Source organism: Abrus precatorius, unplaced genomic scaffold (genome assembly GCF_003935025.1).
Source record: "Abrus precatorius isolate BTA unplaced genomic scaffold, Abrus_2018 Scaffold10, whole genome shotgun sequence".
Classification (NCBI taxonomy): Eukaryota; Viridiplantae; Streptophyta; class Magnoliopsida; order Fabales; family Fabaceae; genus Abrus; species Abrus precatorius.
Window position 1 is genome coordinate 26,815,004 of NW_020874292.1, and position 19,271 is coordinate 26,834,274.

Sequence of the window (19,271 nt, forward strand, 5' to 3'; positions counted from 1 at the left end):
TTATATACCTTTATAAATAAAATTATATATATATATATATAAAATTTTGTTAACTTCAACTCTAAGAACTGAGGATAAACAGCTAATAATAATAAAATTTTATTAAAAAAATAATTTATTATACTTTTATAACTTCAATTTAATAATTATATATTTTTTTATAAATTTTTTTATTTATAAATACTTAAACTTAATCTTCAAAGTTAACAATATATATATATATATATATATATATATATGTATATATATAATGTAATTATTGTACTATACATTTAAATGCTAATTACTACCGTCCACCTTTCATTAGAGTAATAAATTTTTTTGTAAGCCCACGTTCCTTTAAATGTTTTCTCTCTTTTCATTAAGAGCATTAAATACTTCATTCATGTTTTCCTTTTAGACCAATAAATATTTTTATGAATCATTTCAATAAAAAATAATACTTTTTTATGACATTATTAACTCTATATTTTTAATGTAAAATTCTAAATTTTCATCATATTTGTTGTTATATTATACAGATTTAATTATTGTTTTTGAAAAAATAATATTTAAAATAAATGCACAACTTTTTTTTATCAATTGAATGAAATATTTTTGCAACAATATATTAATATAGGTAAATATTTAATTAATATCTAAATTATGTAAGTAAATAATGTGTACTATTCTAAAATTATATACAGAAATACATACTTACGGACAATGTAAAACATATATAATATTATTTTAATATAAAAATACATATATATATATAGTGGACAAAATTTTGCATAACAATATATTAAAATATTAAAAGATGAATATTTATATTATATAGAGATGAAAAATTGCATGAAAAAAAATTATTTATATTTAAATTTTAAGGTAATTACGACATATATTTTTTTTAAGTAATTAAATACTTTACATAAGTGTGAATTGTGTTGAAAAAAATATTAATATTTAAATTATAAAAAATATTATCTAAGTTGAACTAATTTTACTTATTTTGATAAATATTTTTATTATACGAGAATAAAAAAAATTACATAAAATAAATCAGTATCTAAATTTGAAAATAAATAGTTTATAACTAAATAAAAGTTCAACTAAAACTATCTTTTAAAACAGTTATTTAAGTCAATCTATTTTTTGCATATTTTACTTCACTGACCGTTAAATTTAAGTTAAATAAAAAATTTAAATTTAATATAAAAGTTTTTAAACTTATACTGGTATAAGAAAATCTTTATATTTTAATATAATGAACAATGTATAAAGTCTACTGACCTATACTTTTACTCAAAAGATAAGAATGTCAAGTCATAGAACATTTTTGCAATAAAATATTATCAAGTAATTTTGTTAATTTATCAATACATTTAGATTAATACATCACAGGGAACATGTTTAGCTTAAGTCTTAGTTTTTTTAATATATTTTTTTATAAATAATATCAACATTTTCTATTAACCTTAGAGGAGTGTTAAGAATGAATTATTTTTAATAAACCAAAAGATTAGCAAAATAAAACTTCAGTTTTAATTGAAGAACAACGTCAACAATGCTTTTGATACTATACTAAATTTTGTTTATTTTTAACACACATTTTTAGATATTAGACTAATTTATTGAAAATTATAAAAGCATAACAAAGAAATATTAAATAAAAATAATAATTAATATAATTTTTATAATTTTCAATAATTAAAATTGTATTACATAATAAATTTTTCTTAATATTATTTTGACATTGCTATGCACTTAATAGTCTCATTTTATCAAAAGGGTAAAAATATATCTTTTATTGGCAAAAATAACAAATTACACTTAGTCACTTTAACCCCATTGTATAATTTGTAACATGTATAATAATCACCTTTATATTCACTTAAGTTTTATTTGGAAGTTTAGAGAGAGAGAGAGAGAGAGAGAGAAGGGTTTGAAGAGGAAGGAGATAATGAGAGAGGAAGGGAGGGGGAATAAGGTTAAACCCTTTTCTTAGTTGAATGTTTATTATTGAGAGAGGTAGGTAATAAAGGGTTTAATTATATAAATAATATTATTATAATTTATAATTTATATTTATATTTTTTTAATTTTATAAAATAAAAAATATGTTTCTTTCTAAAAAATTAATAATTTTAAAATTAGTATTTTTATTTTTACAATTTTTTTTTAAATTCTCACATGAAAAACTAATATTTGAAAAAAAAGAAAAAAAAAGTTAAAATCTAACTTATGAAAGAGTATAAGAGAGTGAGAGAGAGAAAACTCTTAAATTTGGAGAACTCAAAAAAATAGCATTAAAAAAGCTCTCCAAAATCTTCCCTCCTAATTAAATAACTTATAAATAATGATTAATTACACTTAACCCCTCCCTTTCCCAAACTCAACTCCTAAGTATATCCTTAGTTAAGATTAGAACAGAATTACTAAATATAGAATCACTTAAAATCAAATTTAGAATAACTTGTTTTCTTCTTCAAGATTTGGTTATGACCAAATACGTGATAAAGCATAAGATATTTTTTAAATTGCTTTTAGGATATTACGAGTCAATTGAGGTAACTAATGCTCGTTGTACACATGAATTATATGATTTTTTATTTTTTTTTTGTCATTATTTAGACATATTCATTATAAGCGTTATAAACATACTCTAAAATAAGTAATCTTTTTTTCTTTTTCCAAATCCATACATAAGCAAAGAGGGTCAAAAACAAATATATTTCTTGCACAATCATTAAATCATGTTTTCACATTATTATTAAAGCATTTTAACTATAATAACAATTATTAAGCTTAGGAATATTCCGTATAAAGGCATATTTGTAAAGAACTTGGTTTATATCTCCATAAGAGAGTCTAGACAAAATGTGACGGTTCAACTAAATCAGTCCTGCTATTTAAAAACGTAAACTGATTCAAACTGTAACATAGACAGTATGAGTAAGTGCATTCAAGAAACTATAATTATACCAAACACAAGAAATAAACAAATGACCTATAAAAATCTTTGAAACAGGTAAGAAAGAATGTCATCAGAAGTCCAATCCACACAATATCTGATAAAAGATAACATCAGAAACCATCCAAATTTTCCTCAGTTCATCGTTAGATCTTTTCTGCTGCATCATATCCTCCCCTTCATATCTTCAACCGATCCTAATGATTTTTCACTTGCTAATATTACGAGAAATTGAATGAATAATAAAAATACTTACAAACACACATACATAAATGCAGAATGCTCTTACAGATGCATGAGTGGCATGTCTTATTAGACAAGGTAGTACTCCGACAGGATAGCGGCTCCTATGACAACTGACAAGCACATCAAGCATGCAATATCTGCCATCCCAAAAGATGATTCTGACAAGAAGTAAATTTTATGAGCACCGCCATCCCCTTTAAAACCTCTGACTATCATAGCCTGCATAATTTTATTTTTATGTTAGTCAGAAGACACCCTTTGAATTTTTATGAAGAATACAATGTCAACAGCAGATTAGGGTTGACAGGTCAGTTTGTAATGAGAGGCATATGTCCAGGGAAATTGATTTTGCAATTTGTATGATTAATTTAATAATTTTTTTTAACTCAACATTGTTAATGAAATAAAAATAAAGTTCAAACTATGAAGCAAACACAAGGACAAATTTCTGTTTTACTTTTTGTATATACCAGAACTGAAAGTAACATGTTTTCTAAGCGAGAGCCTGTAAAACCTTCAAAATAGTTAATGAATTCAAAACAAGTTATCCAGTTATTCAACAGTTCTAGAATGAGTTGAAGATAGCTGAAGCACGTCAAAGTGTCAAACAACATTGAAAAAGCAGAAGGGGGCATAGTAAATTTAAACAAACCTGAGAAATTTGCTCGGCATGGCTGAAAATATTTTTGAAGATACGCCGGAAGTAGTTAAAGAAAACTGCAAAGTTATATAAGGACAAAAGAAAATAATCATGACCCTGAAGAAATATCTTCTAGTAAAAGCTTCAGGTTAATCCGTTAAATATTAACCTAATCAAAAATCAGATTGTCAACTGCAGAACTAAGTTTCCCATACTAACTACCAGCAAGTATTATCCTGATAAAATTGCATGTTAAACCTTGGTATTTTGGAACTCTGTGTCATTTAGTCAAAGCTACATATATCTGTTCGTAGTACAGGTGGAGAATAGAAAGTCCAGCAAGATAGCAACAAAAGATCACTAGATTTCTAAAGAGAGCTTAGAAAAAAATTACCACCATTCAAAAGAAACAGATAAACTTCCAATTTTTCAGTTATTTTGTTCAGGATCAGACTCGCATAGATTATTATAAATACTGACTTCACATAGAAGGTAACAACAGCAAGTCATGTACCCGTCCAAATATTCAGTTCTGGATACACTGACCATATTAATATAACAAAATATTATCATTAATGTAGTGAATAACTAGATCAGTATAGAATTATACAAATTATTTATTTTTTAGACAATCATATAATGTGAATATGTAAGTGCTGTTTGAATGAAGTAAATGTGGCATCATCAGTGGGTATACTGTTTGCTGTTGATTCACAGTTTCATAAACGTTGTCACAGAATTGGAAATACACTAAACAAACAGGTTAGGATAAGCATTTCCTTGTGTTAATTTCTAATGCATAATAGCAATTTGTACAAATCAAATGTAAAGCCAAGAGAATCTGAATGAGATTATGCACAGTCATTATAGAGATGATACTCATCAACTAGTTGGTTGGAAAGCTGACTAGAGTCTAAAACAAAACAATAATTTGTCAATGACCGAAAATGAGGAATACTTAGCAATATTTACTTACTATCAATTGTCTCCATAACAGTCAGCTGTTTCCAATTTACCCTACGAGATACAATCCCCAAAGCTATGTTACGAACCTGCAACAAAACTACGGATATTTAGTGAGAATAGTAAAGGAAAATGAAAAGCTTAAACTTAAAAGTTAGGTTAATTGGGTTATAACAGTTTTTAAAGTTGCCGATGGAATTTCCAATTTTACTTCCATTTATTGTGTAAATGTACCTCAAGACTACGGAAACCAGGAAGATATTATTTACAGCACTGTTTTCAACCCCATAATATCCATAAATTTGATCTAATCTCCAACAATGCATAGTACAATTTGTCCCATGTAATTTTACATTTTTGATGTGTGGGAGTTTTAGTAAAAGGTACATCTTCGAAACAATTAAATCAAGCTATTAGTATAACTGAGATCAAAACTAAGTTTATGTATGTATTTAAAACCCTTACTCTTCTTACCTCATCAAAAACAAGAGTGATAAACCTCAATGACAGTAAAAGTGTAAGCACAATTTCTGACACAGAAACACCTAAGTATCTCAGAGGGAGCATAAACCATCGTAGTGCAAACGCCAGTTGTTCTGGGGTTGTAGTTGTGAGGCAAAGACTTGCACTTTGAAATACCTTCCAAGGAAATGTGGACCGAATTCTCAGAAGTCAAGAAAAAAAAAAGAATTGTTGTTTTAGAAGGCTTTTACAGCATGGTTTCCACCAAATGTCCAAAAACACCGTAAATGGGGGCAAAAAGCCACAAAAATGCAGAAACAACTTACAGTAAAAGTCAAACATGCAACGGTGCTTGCTACAGATAAGCCTTTCCTGGTAAAGCTTAGTGGTCCTAACTTTGCGATTACATATGAATAACCTGCTAAAGATACAGGAAGACTAGGAAGCCCCATCATTGCAGGTGGTGGAGTTCTCATCTGAACAGGGGCAGGCACACCATCTGATCCCAGCCCTAATGTAATGAATAACAATCCTGATAAGAAATAAACTCTTCCCAATTGATCCTACAAATAAAAAGTAGCAAGAAACTTCCCAAATTAACACAGCTTCAAGATAAAAACAACAGTGAATAAAGGAAAGGTGTACGTATTTTATGATAAGGTACAAGCTAGTTCAAATTAATAAGCATTAAGAATGAGAAATACAGTGTTCTGATTTATGAAAACAGGGGATCAGAAAAGGATAAAACTTAGATACAGTTGGTACTGTTGAAACTGTTTTTCAATTAAAATTAGCATTTCATCTTGGTAACTAAAATGACAGCAGTTAACCAGATGAAATGTTAATTTTGATTGGAGAATAATTCCAACAATATCTATGGAGTTGTATCTAAGTTTTGTCCATAGGAAATTAACATGATCATTTTAAAAAATATATACAGTGAACATCAGATGAAACACAATGCAAACCTTAAACGATAGATTAAATACCCCTGTACTACTAAATCTCAACTATCCCCTTAAAGTTATGATCAACTTACTGTAACTAAGCAAATTGATCAATCCACTCCTCGTGCTAGATAAGCCAAGGAGTAAAAATTACTTACCTTCCAAGTATTTTTTGGTAAAACCCAAATGGAAAGCATGGTCAAGTATATCACTAGTCCAAATCGCATAATTATATGTGACCTTGCTGGTAAAACAACCAGAGCTAAAAGCCATACCTGTAAAACCAGACTGATTGATCACCAAAAATCACAAACACACAACAACCAAACAGCCAAAAAAAAAAAATAATTAAAAAATTCCAGCTACACAAATGAATCTACTAACAATTGCTGAAATATCCATCACCATTAATATTTGACAAGAATTCTGATATTGACTACCTTGAATGAAAGCAATAGAACATGTATCAAAAACAAGTTCACTGGCTCACTCGATAACCGATTCTTATGTTTCAACTATCAGCTACTTACTATCACACTTTATCAACTACCATTACAAAAACATGATATGTCATCACTCATCACAATATACAATCAGCCCAAAGCTTAGGTTTCATGAACAGCCTTAAATAAACACTTTGTAACATTTGGAATAACACCATGAGTTATTCCTCACACATTGCTCAACTATCACCAGGAAGAGCCATCACAAGTTCATAATTTTTTGTTTGTGATTACTTAGTATTAGTGGACATCATATCACAGGAAATGAAATGATTTTTGTTCACACTCTTAAAGTCATACAACAAATATAGCTAATCCAAAAACCAAAATAATCACACAATCCAATAATCTATACTCTCCACAGAGCATGAACAAAAGCAAAGATTTTTATATAAATTTTGGCAGACACTAAAAACCCATGAAGTGATTAATTATGCTTCCCTGACCAATTTAACTCGAGGGTCGATAGAGTGAAGAAAGGTGGTGGGGGATGACACAAACTGGCCAATGGGACTTGCGGTGGCACCCGAAATCAATCTGAAAACTTTATCAGCGGCAAGAGACCCTGCGGGCAGCCATTGCGACCAATTTACTGATTCACCCTTTGAAGCTTTTATTCCAGAGTTCGTCTTTTTCAGCTTCACCGCCAAAAGGGTTTTCTTGGGACTATGAAATGTGAAAGGGCGTTTTGGGAAAACAATGGAACATGACGATGGCAAAGCGAGCAGAAGGACGGTGGCATGGTTACAGGTCATGGGTGAGTGAGGCAATAGGAAGATGGAGTGGCTACCCTCCAATCTCTGTGGAGTTGTGTGCGAAAGTAATCATATGATTTCTTAAGGCTTCAGAATCAGAGGAAGATGTTTAATTAGTGAAGGATAACAAGTTGGCTCAATGCCAATGAGTCTTGGATACTCACATGACTAATGTAATTATCGTCATTTTCAGCCATGGATTATACATATGACAACCATAAAACGGAAGTGAAAATTACGGACATTTTCAGCATGCTTGAAGCTAAAACTGGACATTTTAATCGTTAATTTTTCTTTTATTAAAATCACAAGTGTCATTTTTGTAATGAGGCTTTTTACATTTGCAAAATTTAAATTTGTGATGTTACTTTAAAAAATATTACTTAAACTGATTATCTTTTAATCTTTTTATTTAATAGAAACTAACTAATAATTAATTTACATTATTTTTATATTTCAACAAATTATAAAATATTACAATTGCTATGTATTAAATATAAAAAAGCTCCTTTGTCTCGAGTTTTTGTTGAGGATGGACTCTTTAGGAACCTTGTAGTAGTTGCCTAATTGTTTTATTTTTTTGAACATTTTGTCCCGTTTAATAACAAAAACAAAATAAAAATTAAAATCAATATTTTGATATTTAAATTTTAGAAAGAAAAAAATGTTAACATTTTCGCCTTTTCTTTCTCTTTAATAGTGACAATATTGTTGAATACAAATGCCACAAACAAACAAGTCCTAATATTACTTACTGTGCGAAAAATGGGAGTGCACAAATTTCTAACAAATTGACATGAGATAGACGAAAACAGTCGAATCATAAACAGGGCATTTGGTCTAGTGGTATGATTCTCGCTTTGGGTGCGAGAGGTCCCGAGTTCGATTCTCGGAATGCCCCCTCTGTTAGTTGTTTTCTTCACCTTTTGGATACCATCTTCACTGTCCCCTTTAGCCTATAAGTATGCAATTTAATATATTAATCATATGTGAATTCCTTTTTTCTTTCTGAGCCTACCAGATGACCATATAAGTCAGTATTTCTCTCCTTTATATTTTATAAAAAATTACCAGAAAAGGTAGTTCAGTTTAGAGATAGGTTATTTTTTGTCACCATTATGCACAAGCACACACAAATAAATGCCTTGTATTCTTTTCCACCATTATCCGGTTTGTCTCATGAAAGGGACTAGGAATCCTTTCAGACACGGTTACATGTAACTTTCCATGTTTTTTATATCGTTTGGAGGTCTCAATTTATCAAATTGAACTTAGTTCCAGCACAAATAAGTGGTTGAGAAAAAAAAAATTTGAATGCCTTCAGTCTTAGAATCTTAGAACGTAAGTTCAGTTACTTGTAGGAAAATAAAATCCGGGGGAACACTGAATATAGCCAAGCATCAATGAAAAAATTCGTCCAGAAGCAAATAAAACCAACGAAACTTCTGATACACAATGTGCATTTCATATGACAACCAATAACTAGGCATGACAACCTCTTTAGTCCAAACAAGATCTTTAGAATATAAGTAATCTAAGATGAAAGTGAGAGAGCTTTCTAGCTTCTCACAAATTACTGATTCCATCCAGAATGCCATCAATCAATAGACTTAGACATTTAATGCTATCTTCTGTGCTGCAAGAGCTTCAGCCTCTAGAGTTGGTTCCCACAATAATGTAGTCTCGGCCAGTAACGATGACACAACGTATGGATCCATGTTTGATGCCGGGCGCCTGTCTTCCAAGTAACCTGTGATCAAGAGGACCAGCAAGATCAACAAGTAATATATGTGGTAATATGAAAAAAGTGTTTGGAAGAAGAAAAAGAAATGATGAAAAAATTAGAATGAGAGTGGTGATAATGGAATACATAGGCAATTTGCTAAAAAAACATCAATTAGGGAAAGAAGGGCATGTGATTTTGCAACATATGAAGGAGAACACTGAAATAGGAAAGAAAAATGGGACCAAGTGTCATGGTAAGAGTATCCAATCTATAAGCCTAATGATAAGCTGAAGTTGTTGCATTGGCAATTAGCAATAATCCAATAAGTTTAAGCTACAAAAAATTTGAACTAGCAACTTCAGTCCAGAAAACATGCTAAATGAGTCAGATAATGCTTGCTTATTAGTCCCCCATCAGAAATCTAAATGCTTGTACGTTCAATTCACTAAACAGACCCATAAAATTATTGTTGGTGATATACCTTTTCCATTCTTCTCTGTGTCTCTTCCCACACGGATTGAGCAACCACGGTTAGCCACTCCCTATAAGTTCAATTTTATTAGGATGTTTCATACAAGAAGACAAACTTCATGCTTGATTACCCTGTCTTTAAATTGAATAGATTTTGGCAATTTTGAAACCATACCCAAGAAAATGTGTTAATGTCGGCTGTCTCATGCTTTCCTGTCAACCTTCTCTCATTTCCTTCTCCATATGCACTAATGTGGTGCTGGTGGCGAAGCGATAGATTCAAAATTGCCTTCTTTATTACCTCAAAGCCTCCTTCTTCCCTCATGCTCTTTGTACTAAAAAGAAAATTCATATTTACCAATTTAATGATTTAGAAAGTCAATAGAACATGTGCAGTCGTAAATTCATGATTCATGGCAAAGGCATGGCCAAAAACCTGTAATTGGTGTGGCATCCTGCACCATTCCAGTCACCCTGTGCTTAACCAGAACAATTAGTATAATTAACATAGGATAAGAAATACTGTTAGTTAAAGCATTACAGTACCTCTATTGGTTTTGGATCAAGTGTGAGCACAACACCAGCTTGTTCAGTGATTCTCTGCCAGGACAGACCAAAATGCAATCCATTTAATTATAAAATACAAAATTGGATAAGAGATGAAAACAAGCACAAAGTTCTATTTACATGAGACCATCAACAATTTTCAATAACAAGCAATAGCATGAACCTTCCACCAGCCCTCAAACTTATTCTCAAGAGACGCCGAATTACCTTTCAAGATCTTAAAACTTAAAGAATTAATTAAGAATGGTATAAAAAGATGTGCTAAAAAAACCTGCCTTTGAAAGAAGAGGAAGAGTTAAAAAGAAAGACAGCTAATAATAATCCATTAGAAATGATGCAAAACTACAAGCAATTCTCAGGAAAGTTTGCACAATAAAAAACAATATATCAAGCTTAGTGCAAACAGCCATTTCTTAAAATACACATGCATAAGAACAAAAACCATACAAAAGCCAAAGCCTGAAATAAGACAATGTCCTATTTAGATAAACTTTTTAAGAAGTCCTTATAGGAAAAAATATCAGTATAAAAAATAATAAAATTTCTCCTATAACTTGGAAACAACTTATACTTCTTTATTTTATTTTTTTCTTTAATATTGAGCCAAAAACCTCCACAGAATTAAGATATCACGACATTTTTTAATAACTGATTCTTTCAAAAATATAATCTTTCTATATCAACATGTATGTGTATATATGCATATATATATATATATATATATATATATATATATATATATAAGTAACAAAGTGAATTACCTCTAGAATGTATCTTGAAGCCCAGATATGATCACCAGCTTCAATACCTACACTAGGACCAACTTGATACTCCCACTGCACGTATAGAGAGAAAACGATGATAAAAACTGAGTTCATATTCATAGGCCTTAAAACAAAGGGAACGTCAATAGATATACCTGCCCAGGCATAACCTCCCCATTGGTGCCACTGATGTTAATTCCAGCATATAGGCAAGCCTTGTAATGAGCATCAGATATATCACGTCCAAATGACTTATCTGCCCCAGCACTGCAGTAATAAGGACCCTGAAATATGAAGGAATATCTAATTAAATCGGCATTATGGAATTGACAAATTGCCATGAAATGTGAATAAAAGAAAAAAAAAAGAAAAACACTACAAGAAGTGACATTACCTGAGGACCAGGATAGCCACCAACGGGCCAACCTAAAGGCCATTTTACATTTGTTTGAAGTAAGGTGTACTCTTGCTCTATTCCAAACCTTTGAGCAATTAACATAAATCAACATTAGCATGTTTTCTGTTAAGGTTATAACTCAACACAAAAGTTCGGTTATCTTCTATTTGAGTAAGTTATCAAATGAAGAAGGAAATTTTCCATGTCATAATTTGGTTAAGCATCACTTGATAAGTAATACGACATATGTCAGAGTATCAATTGGAATTATTACTCATCATATATCACTTTTTTTTTTTGCAATCATCATATATAGAAGTGGTTGGCGTATCAGAGTAAGATACTACGTTACAATTTTCAAGAATCCAACAATAGTTGGTAACTGCAAACCCAAAACAAATAAATTCAAGAATCATGCAATTTATCATCACAAAATTTTGTTTATTCATCAAGATAAGGAGAACTATACATACCATGGAACTTCAGCTTGGACCTTCGGGTTACTGAAAATTTCAGCAGCTCTGTGTCGCTTGTTTGTAGGGATAGGCTCACCCGCTGGTGTGTAAGCATCACATATAACCTTTTGAACAAAAAAAAAAAAAAGCTTCATTAAATCTGTTTTTCAATTTCAATCAACATGACATGAGACCTCTTTCAAGTATAACAGCTCTTACCAAAATATTGTTACCACCACGGAAAGGATCTTTGAAAATTGCTTGAGGACTGAGGGAAAAAAACAGAACAAAAAATAAAACTGAAAAGGTGTAGAGTAACATTAATAGAAGTACTGATAGAAGTATCAGGGCCAAAATTCTTACTATAGGATTACTTCACTATCATCACCCGGTGCCTGTCCTGTGCTAGATCCATCATAATTCCATCTAGGTAGCTCAGAGGGATGTTCAACTGGCCTTGGTATTGTCTGAGAAATGAAAATATATGTATAGGATTATCATGAATAGCATGAGATAAATAAAATGACAACATGGTAGGAATAATTTCTCTTGGCATGTTTATTATAAAATAGGGTTTTGTTAACCTCAGCCTTAAGGGCAAAGTTTAAGCCTCCATTAATAGAAAATTTTTATGAAAAAATTACATATTTACTGTATTAAATTTATAAAACTACAATAAATACTCTTTTTTTTAATAAAATTTTACTATTATTAATTACTTATCATGAGCTGAGGTTAGCATTTTCTTATAAAATAACATACTCTTGATTTACTGCGCACATCAACTCCTGTCCCTCCAATCCTGTTTCAAATAAAGATTCACAATTTTAAATACCTTGTATGCTCATATTCATAATTGGATTTGCAGAACTGCTAGATACAAACAAAGGCAGAGAAGAATGAAATACCAAATGTACTCGGCGATTATCTTGTCTGTGTATGGAGTGATATCCAAATTAAGTAGATTCTCTAGCCTGTTGATGGTGCTATTTTCAGACTTGATTGCCAGCACTCTAAATTTAGCAGAACCGGTAAGTGTAGCTTTCTTATTTTGTTTCCACAACAAAGAACCCCACATGTTAGATGTAATGGGAGTTGCACTGGGAGACGGTTTTGTGATTCTCATCTGCCATTGTATAGAGGGTGCCAAAATCTGTGCCATGTTCTGCACTACTGCTTTTTACTACATAAAGTAGTCATGAGAATCCCCACCCAGAAAATGAATCAAATTAGATCACATAATACAATTTTTGTGTAATACTATGAAAAAAAATTACTAAGCAGCATTATAATTTAATTTAATGATTATCAACTATCCTGCAACCGATCAAATGATGACTAATGAAGCCACCTATAAAATAATTCTAAAGCAGTTGTCAAAACTTTTTAAGCATAACTTTAAAGTGTGAACAAAGTGTCAAACTCTACCATTTTATGATCCTTACTCAACAAAAAATATCATGAAAACACCCCCTCTTCCCCTCTACATCATCAATTTGACAAAGCAGAAAAGTGCACTGTAATCTAGAAAGCAATGTTTATCATACATCAAACATACTCAAATGATGACTACTTAAACAAATTCCTACTTAAACCTGACATTCCAGTCTGGGTCATCACCACACTACATAAAATGCACATTGCATAACATTAGATTAGATGCAAAAAACCAACAGAGAAAAAATCGTTGAAGAAAATGTGCAAGGATGATTTGATAATCAGATAAAATATGTTTATCTAATCAACTTATAGGAGAATAATTGACTAAGAATTTGAATTTGATTTCAAGTTCAGACTTAGATCAACATCTATTCATTCCATAGTTATCACACCACCAAACTTTATCATAATGTGAAATTTACATTTTGACCAAAACGAAATTTGGGATTTACCTAACGCAGTGAAGATCATATTCTGCGGTTCAGCACTCAACAAAAAAGTGATGATGAGATTGGAATGAGTTACACTAAAAAAGCACCCTTACTTGCAAAGGGACTATCTTCACAACCATTAACTCCTCATAGTGTGTAAAGAATAAGCAGAATTCACAGCCAAAGAAAAATAAAATAAAATAAAAAATAGTACTTTATGTCCCTTTTTTGGCCACTCACAAAATATCTTGAATGAAATGACGCAAAGAACTCACCAATAGAGAGCAGCAAAATGGATAAAGCCGTGAACTTTGAAGTTTGTTGAAGTGAAAATGTGCCTGTGTATGAGTGCCACAGACCCTGAGACAGAGTGGGAAGTGTAGTATGAAAGAATAGTGTAATATAGGGGTTGGTGTGGCCAGAGACTCTCTTGGCTTTTCTAAAAGCGATATGGGTATGTGACGAGTGGATGAAAATTGTTTTTGGTCCCTTAAAGAGCACCAAGAGAAGCATCGACTCATAATGTTCCAGATAAGGTTCTCATTTCTCAATCTACCCTTCTTCTTTTTTATTTTTTCCTATGCAACATGCAATCATAACATGTTGTCAACGGTAATGACGTACGTATATTAGCTTAATCTATTAATAATCATAAATTATTGAAATTATTTTTGCTGACAATCTTTGTCTTTGGTAGCTTGTTTAGATTGTTGATTCACTCCTTCACCCATGACATGCCAACTTGAGGTTTTAGAACATTGTTCCTTGGACTTTCGTATTTTTTAATGTGTATTTGTACTCACTTTCCTAGGAACACTTCTTGTCCCATTACTGGATATTATACTAATTAAAGTCAATTTGATTATTATAACAAGGAAATGTTTTATAGATTAAAAAAAATTAAAGGGGCTTTTATTCGGTAAGAGTTGTCTTGCTCGTGCCAACGCATTGGATAAATCTACGTCTTCTTGAAACTATATTAAGTAAGCATTTTCTCTCTGTCTTTAGTGGAGTAAAATATAAGTTAGCACAACGTTAATTTAAGCTAAAGTTTTAACATGTACTTTGTAATCAAATTTTAAAAATTGAATAAGGAAAGCTCATTGAACGGGTCAAGTTTAATTATTGGCTTTAGTTTCGTTTAGTTTTAAAATCAAGATTTACTGTATTTTTAACTCGTGCAAATACTTTATTAATTATAAAAAGCATTGCAGTATATAACAAAATACAAGAAAATATTTCCCTAGAAAATAGAAGTCTTGGGTTAGGGAAAAACTCACTTTTATAATATTAGGAAGCCTACCAACTTCAATGAAGATTCACATTGGGACTACATGAAAAAACAAATGATGTATACTAACAATTTGGTGTTGCATTAACATCAGTCGGTGTAATTAATAAAAATTAAAATTTTAATATAGATATTGTGAAACTATATTAAAAATATAACACATAATACTAATTATCAAATAATTCTATTGATACAGCAAAAATATTATATTATCAGTGAATAAATATAATGTATCATATTATTAATATAGACAAAATCAATTCTAACACTTAATATCTTTTATTCATCAATGAATATGTTAACATAATATTACATATCATTTTAAATCATTTAACACAAATAAGCTAAATACATAACTAATTTGTTAAATAATTTAAATTTTATAAATTATTCATACAATTATAAGTTTTTAGCTATAAGTTTAAATTTTAAGTTAATTTTAAATTAAAAATTTATAACTTTTAACTTATTTTATTGAACATAATTAATTTTTATTCATTAATAATAATAATATTTTCTTGTAGTAACATTCGAGTCTTGATTATGGAAGGGCAATCAGGTGAGCAAATACAAGAAAATACAGTAACTAATGCATGTAGATCTCATCTAAATGAAAAAGAATGTAAATAAAAAGTTAAATATTAAATCACATGATAAAATAAAAAGAAAAAAATTCAAAAGAGGTGAGGAGAAATTAATAAATAAATAAATAAATAATTCTGTTAATCTTAATTTTAGGACTAAGTTTAAACATTCATAAATAAATAAAAATTATGAAAAAAGTATATAATTATTATTATTGTATTGAAGTTATAAAATATAATAAATATTTTTTTATAATAAAATTTTACTATTATTAATTATTTAATTTTAGTCTTAAGAGTTTAAGTTAACAAAATCTATAAATAAATAAAATTGAATTAAAGAGAAAGGCAAGATAAAATTTTAATTTCACTAAATGTAAAAAAAAAAAAATACGAAGTAATTACTATTTTTTTCTTAACATGGCATCACTCTTAAATGCAACTATGTGTGAGTGGTAGTTTCTGAAAAAATAAGAGTGGGCGATTTATTTGTATTCCTCTGCCATTTTATCACAATAAAGTAACAAATACGTACCCACTTTTTTTTTAGCCTTTTTCTACACTGACTAGTTTGTTGGGCTATAACATCAACTCCTCTTAAAAGCAATTGTGTGTGATTAAACCCCCAAGAACAAAAATTAGCTCATATTTTAGTTCCAAACCTCTGACTAATTGGCTTCATCATTTAGAGCAAATTTATCATTTCAATTTATTAGTTTGATTTTTAAAAATATTAATAATTTTGTACAACAAAAATTGATGGTACAAAGAATACTTAATTTTTAATTTGTTTGAAAACTTATAACGGATGGTACATAAATTCATTGCTTATAGCACAACATAGCAACTATATGAAAGAGGGCAATCAATTAATCAACTAGAGTTTTAAAAATGTCTATAATAACTATGATGAATGCAAACAAAACCCTGCTAACATTATTTCATTGTAGATAAGTATTCATGCAAATATATCCCATAATCTACCTTGCAAATTTGTGATTAATGGTAATTTCTCAAGATACCAAGAGCACCACACAGACTTTTTTGTATTTGAGGAAGGGGGCAAGACCTTTGTTAGGTAAAAATAAGCCCCACCTTTTTTTCCAAATTATTACAAGATGCTCCTTGGCATCATATTCTTAATCTCTATCACAAACATGAATGTTCAGAACTTATATAAATTAAGAGAATTTTATGTACCAAATACACAAAACATTACCATCACGGAAGATTTATAGAATGATCAATTCATGTGCAAAATTTGAATACATACAATTTTTCTCTGTAGACCCAAATGGTTCATATAACTAAATGTTGAAAGTGTAGAGGACCACTTAACAGATTGTTTTGCTAGGAGGCAGGACCACTTTAAATTTACATGTGGGTAAAACTTCTAATTTCGTGGAGCATGGACCCTTCATATAACATTATCTGGCTTCATCTTGTGGTGTGGATATATGCTCAGATACATCATGAATCGAATTTTATTGTTTCACAATCTATATATAAAGTTCACTGTATATGTATTTAGTGTAATATTTATTAATTACAACATAAAGTTATTTCTAAGATGTTGTATTAATTGTTAACAATTTAAATAGATATTATATTAGTTGGTTATATCATATTTATCAGATGAATTATCTAAGCCAATATATGCCATTGATTATATGAATTGGATTCATATTTTATAAGCAAACAGGCTCAAATTTTATTGTTGATGTGAGAACTTTGTTGAATTTTGAAACCCAACTCATCTAAATTTAATTAGGTGACTTTCTATTAGACAAATAATATTAAATAAATAATAATAATCACTACACATTTAATAGTTAAAATTATATGCTAAAATAATTAAAAAACTTATTTCTTCATGTTAGTATTTAAAGGTGTATATATTAAATATAATATCTAAATAATTAAATGAAAAATTATTATACTAAAAATTAAAAATTTGATCAAATATGATATTCATTAACTATAATATATTTATTAAATGAATTGATTTTTATATTAAAAAAATATTACAAAGTGTTTGTTAAATGAATGAATCTTTACATTAAATATCTTTTAATGATATTTTTAATTATTATTATTTATAAAAATATTTTAAAGTTATAAAATGTAAATGCATATTAATATAATTTTAATTTTTTAAAATTTTCTGATATGTTAATATTTTGATCTCCAAACATCTATTGATTATTTCACATGCATTGTTACTATTTATCTTTTTTTAAAAGGGAAAAAGAAATTATACGGACCAAGGAATATAATTATTTTATTAAAATTAATTATTAAAATTATTAATTTATCTTTCTAATGGATCTTTTTTCAACTCTTAAATTATTTAAATAATATGAATATTTATATAGATATATTAAAAAAATAAAATTAGTAGATTAGTTTTTTAACTTACAAAATATTTTTTATTTTTTATTTTTTCTTAATTTACAAAATATTTTAAATAGGTTATTTTTTATAAATTTTATGAAAAAATTACTCTTCATTTTTCTCTCTTTATGAATATTTAAAAAAATATAGGATTTTTTGACAAATTATTTAGTTATCTTAATTTTTTTCTCTCTTCTCTTTCTCATTTTACTCCTACTATTCTTTCACAAGTGATTTTTATTTTTCTTCGAACTCTAACCAAAAAATATTTGTTCCTTATTATATCCTTCCATGTTATGTTTCTTCCATTCCATACCTCTGTGACCTTTTTTTCTCACCAGTTTTTTCCTTCAAACTAATAAAATGTTTTTTCTTCTTTGTCAACTTTTTAAAATAACTTATAAAAAAAGAAATGATTATTTTTTTAAAATTTAAGTTAAAATAAATATAAACCAAACTTATTTGATTAATAAAGAGATTGACTTCTAAAACCTTTAGCAGGTCATTCAAGAATTAATGGTTTTTGACAAAAGCGATAGTAATGGCTATAAGTATCTATAAAAGATTGTAAATTACTTCAAGTGAAGTAAATTCTTTGACATGTAAATTAAATATATGACTTTTAAATGTTGGTTACGAAAATCACTAATAATCAAAAGGAAGAAAATATCGTAACACAGATAAGAATACTAAACTGATGCCTTCTTAAAATTTATCGATACTAATTGATTACAACACATATTAAAATTTTTAACAACAAATTTAAGTTAAAAAACTAAAAAAATAGTAATTTATACCCACTTCACTGTAAATAAAATTGATGATATTAATAATTACACTGTTAATATAATTAAAAGGCCAACAAAATGGTTCAAAAGTTCAATGATGTTGACAAAATAACTAATAACATTATTTGTATATATTTTCATACAAAATTAATTAAATGTTACGTTATCAAGAGTGCTTCAACAAAAGAGTGAATTTTTTTTTTATCATTAAGTATAGTAAGAAATATGCAAATTATATTACAAAAGCAGTTTATAATAAAATGTCTGATGAACAATTTCGATATAATTATTTTTAACTACAACTTTACTAAAAAATTAAAAATTTTATTGCTGATTATAATGAAAAAAATACATATATTATACTAAAAAATATTTGAATAAACTTTTTTAATATAACCATACAATTTGGTAAGAAAAAAATTGTTAACAATGCTTTTTTAAATATATTATTATTATTTAATAAAAATGCTAACAAATTAAATATTTAATATAAT

The 19,271-nt window shown here is 28.7% G+C and overlaps 2 protein-coding genes and 1 non-coding gene across 10 annotated transcripts; 1 reads left to right on the top strand and 2 right to left on the bottom strand.

Moving 5' to 3' along the window:
* Positions 1 to 2,988: 2,988 nt before the first annotated feature.
* LOC113863372 (protein ABCI12, chloroplastic) lies at positions 2,989 to 7,720 on the bottom strand. 3 transcript variants are annotated; one of them, XM_027496941.1, is made up of 8 exons: positions 7,161 to 7,720; positions 6,370 to 6,486; positions 5,591 to 5,827; positions 5,277 to 5,441; positions 4,816 to 4,891; positions 3,852 to 3,916; positions 3,243 to 3,418; positions 2,989 to 3,150 (listed from the first exon to the last, which is right to left on the bottom strand). In XM_027496941.1, exons 1-7 carry the CDS (start codon positions 7,467 to 7,469, stop codon positions 3,266 to 3,268), a joined length of 1,122 nt encoding a protein of 373 aa, XP_027352742.1. In that variant the 5' UTR covers positions 7,470 to 7,720; the 3' UTR covers positions 2,989 to 3,150; positions 3,243 to 3,265. The 3 variants fall into 3 exon arrangements, 2 of the variants coding, with proteins under 2 accessions (XP_027352742.1, XP_027352734.1); XR_003504532.1 differs by having other exon boundaries at positions 3,048 to 3,168; positions 3,243 to 3,357; XM_027496933.1 differs by having other exon boundaries at positions 3,048 to 3,168.
* Positions 7,721 to 8,298: 578 nt separating this feature from the next.
* Positions 8,299 to 8,370, top strand: TRNAP-UGG. The gene has a single exon. It is a non-coding gene; the product is annotated as a tRNA-Pro (tRNA).
* A 616-nt stretch (positions 8,371 to 8,986) lies between these two features.
* Positions 8,987 to 14,221, bottom strand: LOC113863316 (glutamine synthetase leaf isozyme, chloroplastic). 6 transcript variants are annotated; one of them, XM_027496858.1, is made up of 14 exons: positions 13,996 to 14,221; positions 12,758 to 13,032; positions 12,612 to 12,651; positions 12,213 to 12,316; positions 12,069 to 12,117; positions 11,868 to 11,974; positions 11,392 to 11,479; positions 11,153 to 11,281; positions 10,995 to 11,069; positions 10,213 to 10,266; positions 10,103 to 10,140; positions 9,842 to 10,001; positions 9,677 to 9,737; positions 8,987 to 9,219 (listed from the first exon to the last, which is right to left on the bottom strand). In XM_027496858.1, exons 2-14 carry the CDS (start codon positions 13,009 to 13,011, stop codon positions 9,080 to 9,082), a joined length of 1,299 nt encoding a protein of 432 aa, XP_027352659.1. In that variant the 5' UTR covers positions 13,012 to 13,032; positions 13,996 to 14,221; the 3' UTR covers positions 8,987 to 9,079. The 6 variants fall into 6 exon arrangements, with proteins under 6 accessions (XP_027352659.1, XP_027352692.1, XP_027352685.1 ...); XM_027496891.1 differs by having other exon boundaries at positions 12,758 to 13,014; positions 13,996 to 14,168; XM_027496884.1 differs by having other exon boundaries at positions 12,758 to 13,022; positions 13,996 to 14,167.
* Between the last annotated feature and the right edge of the window lie 5,050 nt (positions 14,222 to 19,271).